The 17,564-nt window shown below is 44.7% G+C and overlaps 1 protein-coding gene across 2 annotated transcripts; it reads left to right on the top strand.

The window, feature by feature from the left end:
* LOC128140086 (potassium channel subfamily K member 16-like) lies at positions 1-11,983 on the top strand. Of its 2 annotated transcripts, XM_052783494.1 has the most exons (6): positions 1-347; positions 3,140-3,260; positions 5,333-5,499; positions 7,090-7,258; positions 11,048-11,208; positions 11,376-11,983. In XM_052783494.1, the coding sequence occupies exons 1-6, from the start codon at positions 153-155 to the stop codon at positions 11,397-11,399; spliced, it is 837 nt and encodes a 278-aa protein (XP_052639454.1). In that variant the 5' UTR covers positions 1-152; the 3' UTR covers positions 11,400-11,983. The 2 variants fall into 2 exon arrangements, with proteins under 2 accessions (XP_052639454.1, XP_052639453.1); XM_052783493.1 differs by having other exon boundaries at positions 11,048-11,983.
* Positions 11,984-17,564: the final 5,581 nt, after the last annotated feature.

A 17,564-nucleotide genomic window follows, 5' to 3' on the forward strand; every position in this document is an offset into this window, starting at 1 on the left:
TGACAGCTCGCTGTCCCTGTCAGCACAGGATCTCAGTGGAAACTGGAGCTGGGAGGGCTCTTCTTGCCTGGGGGAGGCTTCCCAGGAGCGCGAGGGATTTACCAGTCGCCACCTTTCATTTCCCTATCCCTTGCTGTGTCCCACTGAAGGCCATGTGCAGTGGCAAGCTGCAGACGGGTTTGCTGGTGGCCGGCTACTTCGTCTACCTGCTGGTGGGTGCAGCTGTGTTCCAGGCACTGGAGAGGACTGCTGAGAAGCAGGAGAAAATAGCAGCTGCCCAGATGAAGGAAGCTTTTCTGCAGAGCTTCACCCACCTCACGGTGGCGGAGATGGAGCAGTTTATGAAGGTAAGTGCCAGTCCTGCAGAAGCCCTTTCTCTCTCCTGTTTCCCTGTGAGATGTTGTTTCCTACTCAGCCTTGCTACACAGATAGCTTTCACTGCTTTCCTACTGATTTGATCATTTGGATGATTTTAGCAAACCCCGAGCTCACTCTCTGGTCTGAGCAGGCAGGCCACGATGATGGTAAATACAGCTTGTGTAACTTGAAAAAACCTTGTGTGTTAACTATTAACAGTCCGCATCCCACAATGTCCGGACTCTGTGGGGTCTTGCCTCCTGTTAATTGGACTTTCCGTGCGGCTGTCCTCATCTACTACGGATGGCATGGCAGTAAAAATGAGGTTGTCTGAAATGAATGGGTGTGGTTTCCCCTTACCACAGCATCATAGATAGCACAAAGCAACAATACAGCAACGTCTGAGGTAATCTGTTGGGTGAAAAAAAAGAAGCTCAAATCACTACAAGGAGGGTGGCATAGTCAGGGTTTACTTTTTGAAGATGCTGTAGAAGTGAAACAGGTAGCCTGGCCAAGGGAAAGGTGTTTCTGGTCACAGCACAGGAAGCTGAGAATGAGTATGGTTATCTCTTCATCTGCGGTATTTCCTAGCCCTATCTGCTACCGTGCAGAAGAAAATGGGGAGGGCAAATAGCCTTGCTGTAAGCATCTCTGCATGGGAAACTAACGAAGCTCTTAACGGGCCAGTTCACATGATGAGGAAAGGAGGGGAAGACCTGGTATTTCTGATAAACAACCAGCAATCCAGCCCTCAGTTCACATACGCACGCACCCTCTTCACCTTGAATTTTTTTGGCAGGTAGGGAAGGAGAAAAAAAAGAGGAACTTTTCAAGAAAATGAAATCTTTGTGCAAGGGCTGTGGAATGATTTCTGTTAGCTTTGATTTTCTGGGACAGCAGCAAAAAATATAGTGAGGGAGGAAGGGGCAGGGGGAAGACTTTTCTGGTGCAGTTTATTCCAGCTTGTGTCTTGCCTCTGGCAGGGCTCAGCCCTGGATTTTATCTAGGCTGTTTCTGTACAAACCAGCCTGCCTTCCAGATGTCCAGTCCAATGTTCTCTGTTTGCTAAAGGCAGGGACAGCTGGATACTGTTTGGGTTTTTAAATTTTTTTTTTTTTTAACTTTAAAAAAGAATTAACAGCACTTACTTAGAGTTAAAACCAAGGAAGAAGGGAATAGTCTGAAAATGCATGACATGATAGATGATAAGGCTGGAGGGGCTTAGGAGAAACATCTAGTCAAACCCCTGTGGCAGGGCAGTCTCAACTCAAGGCAAACCATTTCTGACAGTTGTTCATCTAACCTCATCTCAAAGGCCTCAATATAAATATGTGCCTGTGTGCTCACGCATGCAGTTTGGAGAAGAGTGTATAAGTCAGGCTGAATTCTGACTGTGGTCTGTCACGACCTGGGCTGGACAGACCAGGGAGGGGTCGTGGTGAGTTCGGAATTCCCTCAGGCTAAATTAAGGTGAGATGGCACCAAACGATCAGTTAAACATTTTATTCATGGTGGAAGCAGCCTGAACTTGAGATGCATAATGGTGGTGGGGTTTCTCTCAACAGGCATTGGCATGAAACTACCTCAGTCAACCGTGTAACCCGTAGTAACCATATACATCAATTCGGGGAAGAAGGAGAGCCCTCCCGTTGAGTCACAAAGTTCAGAGCGGACCCTCTTGCTTTTTAGACTCCTTCTCAGAGAAGAGCCTGGGGGTGGCTAGATCCACTCCTAGTCCCAGACTTGATCAACGGGTTTATGTCTAAAGCAATGAGGTGTAGGGACTATGGAAAAGGAGAGAGAAAGAGAGACAGAGAGAGAAAGAGGAAAACAAAAGAAAGATTTCACTGGTCCTGGGTCCAGCCTAGAGGTCCAGTTCCAGAGAGTGTGCGTGCATGGGGTTTCAGTTTGTGTCCTTTTACCATCTCCTTGCCCCGCCTTTGGGCGGGCACTCAAAGTCATTAGGCTAATTAGGTGGTGTGCAGTTTGTGCTTTCAGAACCTTTGGGAAATGGGTTGGTGGGCTTGGGGGTCCTTTGGGGAATAACTTCTCCTTCCCTGCAGGCATAACCATTGTTTGATCTTTGGCCATACCTGGTGCACCTGTGGTTCAGTGTTCATTGTTATGCAGAACTTGCCCCACCACAATGCTTGAGAAATTAACTCTTTCAGTCCCTCACATGGTCACACCAAGTGTAATGCTTTGCAAATCAATGGACTTTCTCTGAATTTAAATCTGTGACACTAATCAGAATACAGCCTTAAAATGAAATTCTCTGTGTAGTCACATGTACCCTGCTATAACTCACTGATGCCTTTCTGGGAGGGATCAGAGTCACTGCTCAGTGTGCCTGAATACAGGTGATTGATTAGATCCTGGATCCACCACTGCTGTCTCAAGGGCGAACTCAAAACCAGCAACCAGCCACTTCATCACTTAAGCCAGTGGGCTGTCTTGCTCTGCCATGTCCTAGTCATCTATAGGATCATTATTTCCAAAGTACTTAGCCTAAAAGAAAGTCCTTGATCACGCTAAAAGAAACAAGTTCTAACACTCACTAGAGCAGTCAGCATAAGCAGGGCAAAGGACTAACACTCAAAAACATGAGCTGGCTGCTACCCAACCTTGGAGGTAAAGGTGTGAATAGTGTCAGAGTATTGCTGAGGACAGGTGAGTGGTATTCACAGGAAAGGACCAGTAGTTGGCTAAATCTGCAGTATTCTTGCAGCAAGCACTTCAGAAGACCAGCCATGTTGATATCGAACTTTGCTTTCCCTCCCAGAACCTGACTGAAGCCATTCAGAATGGGGTATACCCTCTTGGAAATGAATCACAGACTGAAGACAGCAACTGGGATTTCAGTAACTCCTTCTTCTTTGCAGGCACAGTTGTCTCCACAATAGGTAGGTCTAATGCTTTCCATGTATGTGTGTTTGTGTGTGTGTGATGCTTATTATGTCTGGTTATTAGGACCTGAATGGATAATACTTTCAAGGATGAAAACTCCAGCCCTTTATCGTCATGGATGGTAAGCAGCAATGGACTTGGTCCTGAGACCTCACCACTGCACAGCTCTTTGTGCATTATTTTGGCTTGTGAAATACCAGTGGCCTTTCATATTATTTCTGACTTGTTTCTTCCTTTTGAGCCATCTGTTAAAATGTTCACTCTGCTGCCAGTTGTGGGTAGGAGAAAAATTTCACTTTCCTGGTCTTTATTCTAGGGTCAAACAGGCTTTAAATCCGAGAGTGCTGTAAAGCATAAAAGAATGGTAGGAAAGAAATGAACTCTGCTGGGGCATGAACACTGTCTCAATAACCTGTGCTGAGCCGTTAGTGCACATACTGAATTAGTAATATGCCAGGAGGAAAAAATGGGAAGGGGGTAAGGCAAATGCTGAGACTTTTACACTGCTGCTTCAAGCTGTTCTGACCTTTTCAGGGGCTGCCTGCCGCCACCTGCCTCTCCCTTTCTCTCAAATATGCCTTCAAAAAAGTGCAGGCCTCCCAAATTTAAGCATAAAATCCACACTGTTGGCTCCTGCTTTCATGATTTGCTTTCATGCAGTGAAAGTCAAATCTATGTTTTTGCAGAGTGAAGCTGAGGCCTTACTCCCACTACACCCTAGACACAACTATTCCACTGATCCATGAGTGTGACAGGTCACAAGGGACGCAGTGGTGTCCCAGCATCATGGCAGGTGTGTAGGTGTTGCATGAACCCATGTGGAGACCTCCCACTGTAGAAGAAAGGAAGGCTTCTGACCTATCACATCAATGACAAATGTTCCATGGTTACAACAACATTCACATATCGATAAAGCTTCCCTGGTTTGTCAGCACCCTGCTACTAGCCAATCCATTCCTTGCCACCACCTGTATTACTGTATTTTTTTAATTACAGCATTTCTATGCCAAACAAATTAGTCGCTTCCCATCAAATTTCTTTCCCTAGTGAGGCAGACAGGCTGTCCCAGGAAAAGCGCAGCTTTGCGTGTTTCTCTGCAGCTTCACTGCAGAGGTCTGTTTTGAAGGCACGTCAGGTACTTCCACCCATCTTCACCAGGTTTTGTCATGAAAATGGAATATTTCTGCAACAGGGAGCACAAGACAGCCCAAGCATTTGGGGGCCTAGTAGCCAATAAATCACTCAGCTGTTTTATTTGTCTTTCCCCCCAAAGAAAACATTGCATTTTCCAAGTAATGAATGCCTTGAGATGAACTGTGCTTGGGAAAGTGCCTTTTCTCAAGGTCACTGATAGAGTAAGGACATACACAAAGTACAGGACTCTTGCACTCAGGGATGTACCTCATGGGATCTAAAAGGAACATTCTCCAGTCCATTAAAGGACATGTTTGGAGTTCTGCAGCCGTTGTTCCACTACTTAGATAAATACTCTTTTAGTAGGACTTTAAGACAAATATCTCCCTGGCATGAATAAATCAGCCACCAGTAAGGTCTGGAGTAATTAGCACCATCTATTCTAATGCACACTGCACTGCCTCCAGGATTGGAGCCAGTATCTGGACATACCAACTTGCTGGCAGTTAGCCAGGGAGGTCATTAACACACAGGCAGATCAACAAGAAGCTGAAGATGGCTATATGTGATTCTGACATGACAAACAGCCTGGGACTCCAGCCTTGATGTCTTCCAGGTCCCCAGACTTCTGGTTTCTGTCTTTCCATGTATTTGTCACAGGACAGAGCATGTTTTCCATAACTGCTTTTAGATTGTGCTTCCATTCCCCCTAAGGCTGGATTGGGAGCACACAGCACTCTCTGCATCTCCCAAAACATGGAGGGTAAATCACTTTGCTTACTGCCTTTTTCAGAGAAAAAAGTGTGCATGTGAACTGAGAAGTCCTAGCCACATCTTTTGGGGTCAAAGGCAGGCCAGGCTGGGGTAGGTGTGAATGTGACTGTGGACTGCTCCAGTTCTCTGGAATATCTCCTCTGACCCAGTTTTTTCATAGGTTATGGCACGCTACATCCTAAAACTGCTGGGGGCCAGATCTTCTGTGTTTTTTTTGCTCTGTTTGGAATCCCTCTGAATATTGTTTTTCTGCACCGTGTTGGTAAGATGCTCTCACTGCTGTGTAAAAAGCTGGGGAAATTCCTGTACGAAAAAGGAATGAGAAAGGTAATTAGTTTTACTTACTCAGGCACATTTATAAGCTCATTTCTAGGTTTTTTTCTCAAGATACATGCTGGCATTATCCTCTATTATATTTGTTCTCATGCTGTGTTAAACATTGTGCTAGGAGAGGGAAAGAGACATTCTTCACTTGCAGAGCTGAACAGACAAGGCAACCATAGAGGATATATTCAGAGAAAGGGAAGCATTTTGTCTACCCATCTAAATGGCAGACATCCAGCCCCCTTCAGCAATCAATGGAGAGAGTGGGTGCCTCATCCTGCTTCTCTAGACACTTATCTCAGGAGCTAACACTCTAGGGAAGTGTCTGTCTCCCTTTATAACCAGTAAAGAGAGAGATGATTAAGCATCTCATCTTGAGGCAGGAAAAAGCAGGTGAGCTGTAAAAAGCTGTAAAAAGCAGGTGAGCTGTAGGGATTTCAATGGATATTGACTCAATGCCTAGTGTGTCACCCTTCCTTATTCATTATGCAGTCCTTCAATCCCTCTCCTCCCTTGACTTTGACAGAAAGGAAACATCAGGTTGAAGTTGTCCATTTCATCCCAGTTGCTGAAAGGTGAGGAGGCACCTGTAAAGGGCTAGAGAAAGATGTGTCTTGCCTGGTTATGCCCCAAGTTATTTGCAGCTCCTCCCCTTCTCTCACCACTACTGAGGAAGTGAGAATAGCTTTTCTGTGTCTCCTACTGTAATTCTCTTTCAGGACAAGGTATGAATGCTACAGATAACCCTGTTCAAATTGCTAAATTTCTCCGCATGTCTGGGGAACTTAAATAGAACCTAAGGCTTGGTCAGATATAGATTCAAGCACATGCACAATGCATGAAGGCATGAAAAATTATCTGACAGTTGCCATTAATTTCTAGACAATCTGGACTTATAAAATTCTATACATAAACTATATGTGTGTCTGGCTGATAAATCTTAATATGTAACAAGCCTTTTTTTCCAGTCAAGGCTTCTTCATGACTGCTGGGAAGTAGGATGGTTCAAAAGTCACTGTCCAGGCACTTCTTCATCAGGAGCTCATTTGTTAAAGGTCTTCTTGTAGTAAGGTATCCACTGGGTAGGAGCCAATTTCTGGCACTGATGCAATGAGTAATAAAGTCAACAGTCAAGACTCTTGGAGATAGTACTGTCAGAAATGGTGTCAATTTTTTTTTTTTTAAAGTCTATTTTCCCAGGCAAATTTGAATGTTCTTTAGGTGCCACACCTGAATACCTAAAAACTAAAATTGAAGTCTGCTGAAAAGTGGAAACAGTCTGAATCCAGTAAAAGTCATTGGATAGGAATTCCTCCTATACTCATGGTCATTGGAGGATGGTACAATCAGATAAAAGACTACCTCTCCCAGGGCTACTGAGGCCATGCAACACTCATAATACATGGCTTTCTTCTGCTTCAGAGCGAGGCTACGGTACTTTTAGAGGAAGAGCACTCAAATACAAATCCTTCAGTTCCTGTGGTCCTAGTAGGTATTCCTAGATAGCCACGCATTTTGAACAGCCACCGCTATATATGGCCTGCTAGTGTGTCAAATCATGATTATAATTGAATTGGTTTCTTCCTTTTCCAGAAGAAGATCAAATTTCTGACCCTTTTATTCTTCCTGGCAACGGGGATCCTAGTTTTTCTGTGCTTGCCATCACTCTTCTTCCAGATAACAGAGGGCTGGTCCTACAGCGAAGGAATTTACTTTGCATTTATCACCCTCAGCACCATTGGCTTTGGAGATTATGTAGTAGGTAAGGTTGATTTCAGGGAGGAGACACAGCAAAGCACCAGGGTTATGACTGTAATTACCATGGGTTGACTGCACAGGCCACCAATGTACTGCAGAGACAAATCTTCTGAGTCGTTGGCTAGTCTTTGCCTTGTACAGTTCTGGGGGAAATACGCATTTCTCTGGGATTGTGTGTGCTGACAAAGTTGTCTAAATATAATGACATGTGGTGCTTCGGGTTGCAGAGAAGCCAGGTATTTTGGGGAGGGAAGGGGAAGTGTGGGGGGATAATTCAAGGAGCCTAGGAATTTGCATATACCAAAGGGAACAGTTTGCAACAGTCATACAAAGTAAGACAGGTATCCCTGCTTTAGCCATCTAAGACTTATGTTTCAAAGTGTAAAGAAATAAGTGCTCATATTGCAGAAGCCATGATTTTACACAACAGACTGAAAGGTGGAAATCCCAGTCATGGGAAAGTGGGCAAACCTACTCACTCTGTGAGAAGTGGGGCTTAAACATATAAATCACTGCAAAAGTGGCCTTCTTTAGTCTGCTATGCATCACTGGGGGCTCTCTGTCTTCACAAGCCAGAGCTTAGGATTTCCCCTGAAGACAGACTATTTAAGCTACACGCTAGCGTGCTTCCCAAAACACTTCTGTGGATCTGCTGACCAAAATACACTCTCCATAGAATAAGCTTCTGCAGGAGCTCCCAAATGATGACCAGGAGCCAAATCAGTGTCCACAGAAGAAGCAATAAAACACCTGGACTCCATGGAAAATCAAAGATTTCTCTACAGCAAGATGGCCAGCATCTTGCCAGCCTGAACTTCTCGTCAGTGGGGATATGAGAATGAAGCTCTGAAGCTAATACTTGAGCACCAGTGCTGTCCCTACAGAGAATCTGGAAGCCTCATGTTCCTTTCTGCTGGACAGACATCCACCACACATCAAACCCTAGGCTCTCAAGCCTTGCAGAGATGCAAGAGGGGCCTTGGAGACTGGCTGACAGCCTTGCTGCATGTTTGAAAGTTTTCTTACATCAGGCTCAGGACTTTGGCAGAGGGAGCCCACAAACTTTTCCAGACACTGATGTTCCCTGCTGACCTTAATTTCTCTGAGTCAGCTAAAGAGGCTGGGTAGTGCTTTGATGATCCAGTTGACATCTTGCTTGTTTGCATGAGTTTAGTGATTGTAATGATCTTGTAGCCTAGCTGATCGTTAATTCATGCAATGGCAATGAGTTGATTAGGCCACATTTCCCCAGGTGATCCCAGCCAGCTAACTGCTCCCTCTTGCTACAAAGCACAGGAAACCAGTGTCCCCTGAAATTCCCCTTTTCACATAATCCAGAGAAAGATTCTTTGTCTCCAACAGTGGTTAAGCAGTATTGCTGTGAACACAACACAGAACTCAGGCATCAGCAAGGAATCTGTATTACACAACAGTGGCCTCTTTGCTCACTCCAGCCAGGGCCAATCTTTGTCACTGCAGTGGAGGACAACAGGGCACAAGCATTTCTTTCCTAACCATCTGTAGGACTGATAACCCTGGCCTGTGTGATACTGAACACCTCAAACTTCAGTGATATGGAATACAGGAAGGTGCAAAGTGGCTGGTGCCATGCAGGAGAAAAAGTGAACATCAAACTGGTGCATTCTCTTCCCTTGTCCAAATTACAAGTGTGTTTTACAATAAAGACAGCAAGTCACAGCCTTAAAACTACTACCTCCATAGCACTTTCCTCCTCTGCAGCCATATTATTTTACAAATACAGTAAAAAATAACAATTAGATAGGCCTTCTGGCTTTGTGATTTCATCTTCTTTAGGATGACTTAACTGGAGCTGAAATATTTCTCCCTGCAGTGTTTATTGATAGGACAAGGAATAACGGCTTTAAACTGAAAGAGTAGATTTAGATTAGATGTAAGGAAGAAGTTCTTCACTGTGAGGGTGGTGAGGCAGTGGAACAGAGGTTCTGCCCAGAGAAGCTGTGGATGCCCCATCCCTGGAAGTGTTCAAGGCCAGGCTGGATGGGGCTTTGAGCAACCTGTGCTAGTGGAAGGTGTCCCTGCCCATGGCAGGGGGGGTTGGAACTAGATGATCCTTAAGGTCCCTTCCAACCCAAACCATTCTGTGGTTCTATGATTTATCTCAATTGGCCTTAAACAAAGGTGATAAAATGATCATGTTTAATGCCTCACACCTTCACAATGAAACAAGCAGAATCAATGACTGCTCTGAGTATTATGCATTTAGAATTGATTACAGATGACAAATGGATTTGTGCTAGCCAAGTGCAACAGAACAGGTTTGACTTTATTTGCATTTTAGTAATTCAAAACTGGTTTGTAGCTGTTGCACTTCAAGCATGAGAGAAAGCCTGTTTTGGGTAGGGAGACATCCTAGGAAGATGGCAGAGTCTGGATTTAACTGTTTGTAGTACACATACCCATGGGTGATACTTCTAAGGTGAAACTCCCCTTGGGCTGTAAACTGAATTTATGCCCTGCTGAAGTCCAGTTTTGAGTTAACAATACAAAGATATTACTGGTTGCTTTGCTAACCCCACATCATGAACTGCAGATAAGAGCACAAAAGGAGATGTTTTCTAGCAAGGCTGGAATCCCCTCTGCCAAGTGAACCCCAGCAGAAGAAAAAGAAACAGCTGTTGGATATCTATCCATGAGGACAAACCAGCCCAGTCCTGCCCCATTTCCAGAGCTCTTGCATGACAAAGTACAAAAATCCTGCACATCGAGTGCAGTACAGAGCACTGCAGGACTTAAAAAGAGTTGCCAGCATCATGGCTCCTTCTGGGCAGCTTCACAAGGGGAAATGATCCACCAGGTTTGCGGTCTCCCTGTCCAGGCACATTGCTGTGTTATCTACTATGTGGAGTCACCCTTGACTGTGACTTATAGCACTCAATAAGCAGTATCACCAAGTTTTCCTGCAGATGCCAGGGCCATATCAGCTGTATCATGATGACAACATTGTGTGGGACTAAGTGCGGCAGGAGAAAATGCTTTCTGTATGTTGGTGGTGGATTGCTGACATCTGAAGAAACAAATGAAATGACCCATGCAGAAAAGCAGGTGTGCGATACTGGCTGATGCTAAGAGGTTTGGACTGCATGAAATAAGCTTCGGTCCACTGGTTGCCAACACAGAAAGTTGTGTTCTTGGCATGTGTCAGTGAGTCCTCATCAGTCACCTAGTTTTTTAATGGAGGAAGCTCCTGAAGCCATTCAAAAGTAAAGTAGGAGTTGCAACTACTCTCTTTGTATGATCAAGGGTACCTACATTTTAAAGCAAATATTTATTAGTTTATAATCACACTTTATAGAAGTACACAGAATTACAATAACCTAGGTAGTAATAGTTGTGTGGTTATAGCGGCCCACTGTGCTCTGCGAGTTTGGGAATATTTTCAAGGTAATACAACACAATTTTACACTATTTCCCACATCATTGCGTTTACCTGTAGATGCAGAGGTTGAATTGGAATTGGTATGTTGTAAGGGGAAAAAAATATCCTGCTCTGCTACTAGTTCATCTCAATCCCATTATATCTTTTTGACAGGCCAGCAAGTTTGTGCTAGCCTCTATCAGTTTATTGCAACAACAAGAGTCTTGCCCAACCTTAACCTAATGCTGGGGAGGTGAGAGACTCCACTACAATGGAAAAGTCACCTTAAAGTACTCAATGTAAAATACATTGATGAATCCATTAGGCTGGCCCACTTTACACAGGCAAAGCAATTGTAACTTGTTAATTTTTTTCTTTCTCTCCCCTTCTCTGCAGGTAAACAGCCTGACAGGATTTACTTTTCCTACTACCGAACACTGGTGGCCATTTGGATTCTTTTTGGCCTTGCCTGGATTGCTCTCCTATTTAATTTATTGACAACAGTACTAGAAGATACTGAAAAAATAATTGTCAAGGATCTCCATCAAATTGGAAAGGTGAGTAAGGGCAATGAAGCAAACCAACAAAGAAGATACTGGCCTGCTCAATTTATTCCAGAAGAAGAACCACTGCCACCACGTGCTGGAGGGGATGCAGAGAAAATGGAGCCATTAGAAGCAGATTCTGAACACACAAAAAATGAAAAAAATGATTTTTCTTACAGCAAAACTATTGCCATAACATATGAGAATTGAATTCTTCATTGGAGAGTTGCTAGTGAATTATTCTGAAGAAATTCCCATGGAAATAAAATTTCTCCTACCTTTTGCTGAGATATGACATTTCAGAACTCAAGACTCACAGTTACACAAAGCCTGAATATTAATGGTAAGAAATTTGCTCCTCAATTTGCAGCTAGGTTGTGCTGACAACCTGAAAAGTGCACTTGTTTTGCAAGGCATTTTTAAAGTGCTTCCACAAAAATGCAGAGGAGGGGCACGGTAGAGCTTGCTGGTTCTATTTGGATTTTGCTGCTTGCAAGAAATCATGTCTCTTCCAGGAACTGACATGCACAAGCTTTTATGAGGCATTGCATAGCACCTTTGGAAGAAGAAATAAGGGTATATAACTTAACAGATGCCTGATTTGAGCCATCGTATTGGATAAGCTATTATGATCTGAAAGACATGTTTAAAGGACAAGACCTGGGCTCAGTTCAGACACTAGAAACATCTAATGGACAGGGTTAGAAAAAGGTTAGTGTGTTAGAAATGATTAATTCTACCTCTTCCTGTTTTATACTAAGATGAATAAAGGCAATTTCACCTTTTATCCCTGTGGCTTTGAACAACCTTTCTGATGGTGTTTATAAAGAACATATAAACCCATGTCTTTAATTCAAATTCTATAATAATTTTATTCTGTCAGCACTTTATAAGAACAGAGAATGATTTGAATGGAGCAGCCCTCACTGCATCAGAGCCTTGCTGCTATGTTTGTATTCCATAAGAGCAATAAAGTAATTTTAAAAGGATTTTATTGTGTTGTGCTAAGGTAGCTTTCCAAGAGCAAGTGTTGTCTAAACAGTGCAGCCTTACCTTCAACCAGGTAAAAAAAGGATGTCAAATCTGGGCATGGTGTTTCAGATGTACTGCCTGGCATGCAGGCCATCCCTGGGTGAAGACCCTGGCCTTTAAAGGCTCAATCCATGCATCAGGTGCCTTGTGTGTGTCAAGAGTACATGAAAACCCTACCCTGAAGTGCTGGCAAAGCAGCTGTGGTAGACACAGTCATAGAGGTGAAAAGTCCCATGGGTGTATATGGTTACATTAAAAGTCAGTCCAGTCCAACATCCTGGCTCTGACCATGCCTACTAGCGTATGCCTCCAAAGAGCATAAGAATGAGGCAGCTCTGCCATGCCCCTGTGATGGGGTGCAATCCCTCTTCCAGTAGTTGGTGGCTCAAAGGCTGCCCAAACAAGAGGTGGTGTCTCTGTACTTCAAAGTCCGTGAACTTGCCCAAATGCTGAACCCACATCAGCACCCACCCAAGGTAGTCCGTAGGCCCAGTAACCAAAGTACCTCCCTTTGATGGTGCTGAACATGTCACTTGACAGGTTTTTGTGATATCCTCAAGTTCCTCTTTTGTCAGACAGTGAATAATTGTTCTCGGCTCACCCTCTGGGTGTTAGTTACAGCAAGACCAGCCCTTGCCAGAGCTATTCCTGTATGAAAGGGAAAATAAATTACAGCTATAAAGCAAATTTAGGCCATAAAGATGCAATCAGCCTTGAAGTTGAACTCATAACTATTTCAGTCAAACAAAACCCTACTTCTTGCCAAAACAGCTCTGCTGGTTCAAGACCTGGCATGTAGACCTGACCAAATATGTCCTTTCTTTCCCTCCCCAAATTATTTTCCAGTGTTGCCCTCAAGGCTGACTTCTTGCCTAATATGTCCCACTCTCAGTAAACCTTTCTGAGGCAGCAGGAATAAGAACTGACCAAAACTGGGGCAAGGTGGCAGGGGTATCATAGGACCAAGCGGTCCTTGTGCAAGCCACGACCCTGTTGCTATCACAAGGTGACACCATAGCCATGCAGAGAAAGCAGCTGGATGCTCCTGGGCAGGGATCTCTTCACCTCTCTGTGTTCCCCTCTCACCAAGCATTGACTCACATTATTATTTTCCAGGCATGATTTTTTCTCTTCTGTTTTTTTCCCATCCCTTCCTACAAGGACAATTAACCCCATCCCCACCCTAACAGAGGTACTGTCAGGGCTGGTTTAGGGAGAGGTGGTCCTGCCTTGGGGTGCGATGGCCATTTTGCACAGTCTCTCATAGTTCCTTCCAGGTCAGTTCCTGGTGTTTGATGCCCCCCAGCCCCAAGGTGGCAGGCAGGGTCTCTGGGCCAGCACAACCCATGTCTATTTGCTGTCTCTATTGATGGAGAGAAAGAAGAGCCTCCAAGGAACATCTTGAAGTCAACACACTGCTGAAGGGTTTTCTTTAACTTGTTCCCACTGTCCTGCTTGCTCCCTGTCATGACAAATAACACAACACAGCCCTGAAACAAGCTGGTAATATCTTATTCCAACACAGAGCAATTGAGGATGCTTGTTGAGACATTTCAGGAAGGGCAAGAGAGATGGCCCATGGACTCTGACTGTAAACACAAGCACAGAGCCAGGCATTGGCTCTTTGAACAGAATAGGAGAAATTCTCTGTCCTTCACACTGGTGGGTGTTTAACAACGAGCCATGAAAACCAAACACGGCCCGTGTCCAAAAATCAGTCTGCCCTGTGCCGCTATTGTCATAGGGTGCAGGCAATTCACCTTTTAACTCATCCCCTCTTGCCACATTCCCCATGTAAAGATGTGCTTGCTCCAGACAAGGCACAGAGGTACTGAACAACCCTCCCAGGGCCAGGGTATGTGCGAAATGTGAGCCAGGAACAGCTGTCATGGGGCTGTCCTCCTTCAGGCACCAAGAATTGAGGTGTCCCTCCAGCTGTAGATGCCAGCTTGGGAACAGAGAAAACACATCCACAAGCATAAAGAACATAAAAGCTCTCAGGAGAAATTGAGATAACTGCCCTAAGAAAGAAGACTAGCCATTCATAAATCCTCATACCTGCAGGGAGGACTTTTGAAGAAGGGTCTCAGCTTTGCTTCTTGTGCCCTCTCGTGGCTGTGTGCAGCAGACACCCTTCCTTTGCATTTCTGCCAAGTTCAGGCAGTTTTACTCTGCCTCCTACTGTGCGCTTCAGCTGATGTAGCTGGTACAACCCTGGCCAGTGCAAGTCCCAGGGCAGCAGATTTGTCAGTGTGAACCAGAGGAAGCCATCCTGTATTTTTATGCAGTTCCTACGAGCTAGCTAAGGGCTAAAACATGCCTCATTCTCAAGAAAGAGATGGGAATGGGCACCCTGAACTAGTCCAGCCAGGGATCCTGCTTTGTAACCACACTGAAACAGCTTTGTGGAGGTCAGCTGGGGATGGGACAGCTTTCTGTCAGCAAACCATCATGCGAAGGACCCTTGCTGGCAGCACACACAGCGCTGGCGACGGGGTATGCTCCTATCATGTCCCATGCACCAGCTTCCCCTGCACAACGTCTGCTGCAGGACCGAGGCACACATTCATACCCTCTGTCACACAGGGAAAGGGATTTTTCCAGAAAAAAAATCTGCAAAATGGCAGGTTTGGGTGCAGGCGTTGGGGCCAGGATGAGCTGGCCCACTCTGCAGCAGCCTCAAGGGCAGGCAGTGCCTCATGCAGCAGGAGGGGTGGAGATAGAAGCTGCAGATATGTGGAAGAAAGAGCCAGCACCAAAGGGTGTGTGGTCCTCTCTGCTGGGAAAGGCAAGGGAAAAGCCCAGGAAAGCTGCAAGCCAGGGTGGGAGAGGAACTTTTTTGGATGCCATATTGTTCCTCATGCTTACACTGAACAATAAAGCTGAAGGGCTTAGGCACAGTAACAAATCTCTCCGGGGCTGGAGCAAGCAGCTTCTCCCAGCATTATCATCCTCTGAGCACCGCACAACTGCAGCAGATCTTGTCCTCGCTTCACCCCGGAAAGGGGAAGCTGTTGCTTTCTCTGCAGATAGTAGGGGCCCCAGAGAAAATTAAGTGTACCACCTGAGCTCATGCATGAGACCTTTGGTAAACACCTGGTCTGGTGCTCTCTCAACCAGGACCAGGTGCCCTGGTATTGCTTACTAATAAATTAGCTAGTGGTTCTGTAGTTGTTGAGGTTAAGAAAAATAATCTTGAATTGAGAGCAAAGTTAGAACAGAGCTTCTCCTCCACAGCTGGAGATTTAAAATGGTCCCAAGACTTTTAATTCCTGAGCGTAAGCCAGGCTCCAGCTCTTCTTCTGCACGTTCCCCTTGCCCAAGGGACAGAAAACAGGAGTAAAATCCGTTCTGAAATCCCTTTTTTGCCAAGTGGCGAGGCAGCAGCAATCCTCCAGAGACCAGGCGGAGGGGTTCTCTGTCAGCAGATCTGCACAGTCTGGAGCCTTTCCCGCGAGCTGTTTAAAAACCCTGACTGTGACCCAGCCCCACTGCGCCACTCAGGGAAATCCAATTTTCACAGAGCAGCCTCGTGTGCAACTGCCAGCTCTCCCACTACAGCTTGTTTTCAAATGGGAAACATTTCCAAAGCAAGCCAAATACTTTCCCATACATTAAACCAGTTGCTGAAAAACTCCAGGAGTATGATCACGAAATATATTATCTTGGATTAAATGGCAGCAGCGTGTTCCTGCATTCAGTCTGGGCTGCTCCTCATACATCACCCACGTCTTTGCTGCCAGCTAGCAAACAGTGTGCATTTCTGCACTTGAAACCAAGGAAATGCTATGAGGAATTATCTTTCCCTCAGAAAGAAGCCCCTCAGAAATTCAACTGCCTCCAGAGAGAATAGGAGAAACTGCACTTTGATCTGTCTTTAATTAATGTATGGGATTGTTTAGGGATCTTTCGAGGTCTCCTTCAATTAATAGCCAGTTCATTTGGAGAGATTAGTTTTCTTCTGGAAGCAGAGAGACTAGTCAAAGCAGTGGAACAGCTTGGCTAAAGTAACATCATATAGCCAGGGGGATAATTTTTTTACAGAAATTACTAAATGTGGGCCACACACATGCTGTTTTCCACTCTGTCACACTTGGACATGTGCTTTCTTGCCTGACTTGTGACCAAAAGGCACTGGATCCGGCTCAGAACTGGTTTAACAAACATAACTAATTACTCTCCAAAGGCCCTTTCTCCATCCTTCACAATCGCACCCGAAAAAAACAAAAAAAATCAGATTTTGGTGTCAGCCAAGTCCCCCTGCACCCTTCCAGCAGGATTCAAAGTGGTCTTGAAGATTTCCTGTGAGGTTTTATACCAGCTCTCACACTGTAAGGAAAGGGGATCCCTGGCACTTCTGGCTGAAGACCGGCATGGGGCAATATTGCTGGTTACACGCTAGAAAAGTCAATATTTAGCTCTTCTGGGGCTAAAAAGTTGGGGGGAAGAAAAATGCTGCCCTCCAGAGAACCTTGTCCATGCTTTTGCATCCCCGCAGCCAGCCCCACCTCCACCTCAGGACGTGAACTCAAGCAGCTCCAAATCTGCTTAGAAAATTCAGCATTTTCTATCATGAGGGGTTCTGGACTTGATTAGGATAATTCTCTACCAGAGGTTTGGAAAGGCTCATTTTGCTGAGTTAAAGTTAGGGCAATTATTGAATCCATTTAATTACCGGTTCAACATGATTTAGGAGACATGTATCTGAATAAAGACTTTCCAAATTTCTCTTTCAATTATTCTCACATATGTGGTTGGAAACTATAGCTGTACTTCTGTGGTGAGATGCTGAAGCATGAAATAATACATCCCCAGAAAGAGAGATAAACTGATAAGCAGAACAATAATAGTAACAAGCATGCGTCATTGAAAAATGAAGAGAGGTACAACTTACAATTTAAGTTAATGGCTTCCTTGAGAGGGATTAGCCAGAAGGATGCTAATATTCTCAAAGAACAAATGTGGCTTGAGGTGAATCCAGCTTCTCAAAGCAAAAGATGTTTGTTCATCATAGCAAGGCATGGAGAAAATCATGCATTACAACCAGAAAAAAACATAAGTCGGAATTTTTGCTGAAAATCCCCCAGAATTCACAGTTCCATTCATTTAAATGACTCACTGAGTGCTTTAAAAACAAGGCTAAGGTCTTAAATTTAAAATGGCTTTAGACATTTGCTAGAAACCAAGGATGAAAACCAAGCAGAGATCTGTCTATTCTCAACTTCAAAAGTCCAGGCATTCATCTCAAAATACAATACACACCGGCTCAGAACAAGAAAGATGCAAGAAGCCCAGTATAGGCATCTTCCAATTGCTAGATGCCAATTCTCCCTATT

Source organism: Harpia harpyja, chromosome 3 (genome assembly GCF_026419915.1).
Source record: "Harpia harpyja isolate bHarHar1 chromosome 3, bHarHar1 primary haplotype, whole genome shotgun sequence".
Classification (NCBI taxonomy): Eukaryota; Metazoa; Chordata; class Aves; order Accipitriformes; family Accipitridae; genus Harpia; species Harpia harpyja.

Excerpts from the sequence above, each read along its gene's own strand:
- LOC128140086 (XM_052783493.1), top strand. The coding sequence starts at position 153 with ATGTGCAGTGGCAAGCTGCAGACGGGTTTGCTGGTGGCCGGCTACTTC. Across the intron at positions 3,261-5,332 it reads CACAGTTGTCTCCACAATAG|GTTATGGCACGCTACATCCT; the intron begins GTAGGTCTAATG and ends GTTTTTTCATAG. Across the intron at positions 7,259-11,047 it reads CTTTGGAGATTATGTAGTAG|GTAAACAGCCTGACAGGATT; the intron begins GTAAGGTTGATT and ends CCTTCTCTGCAG.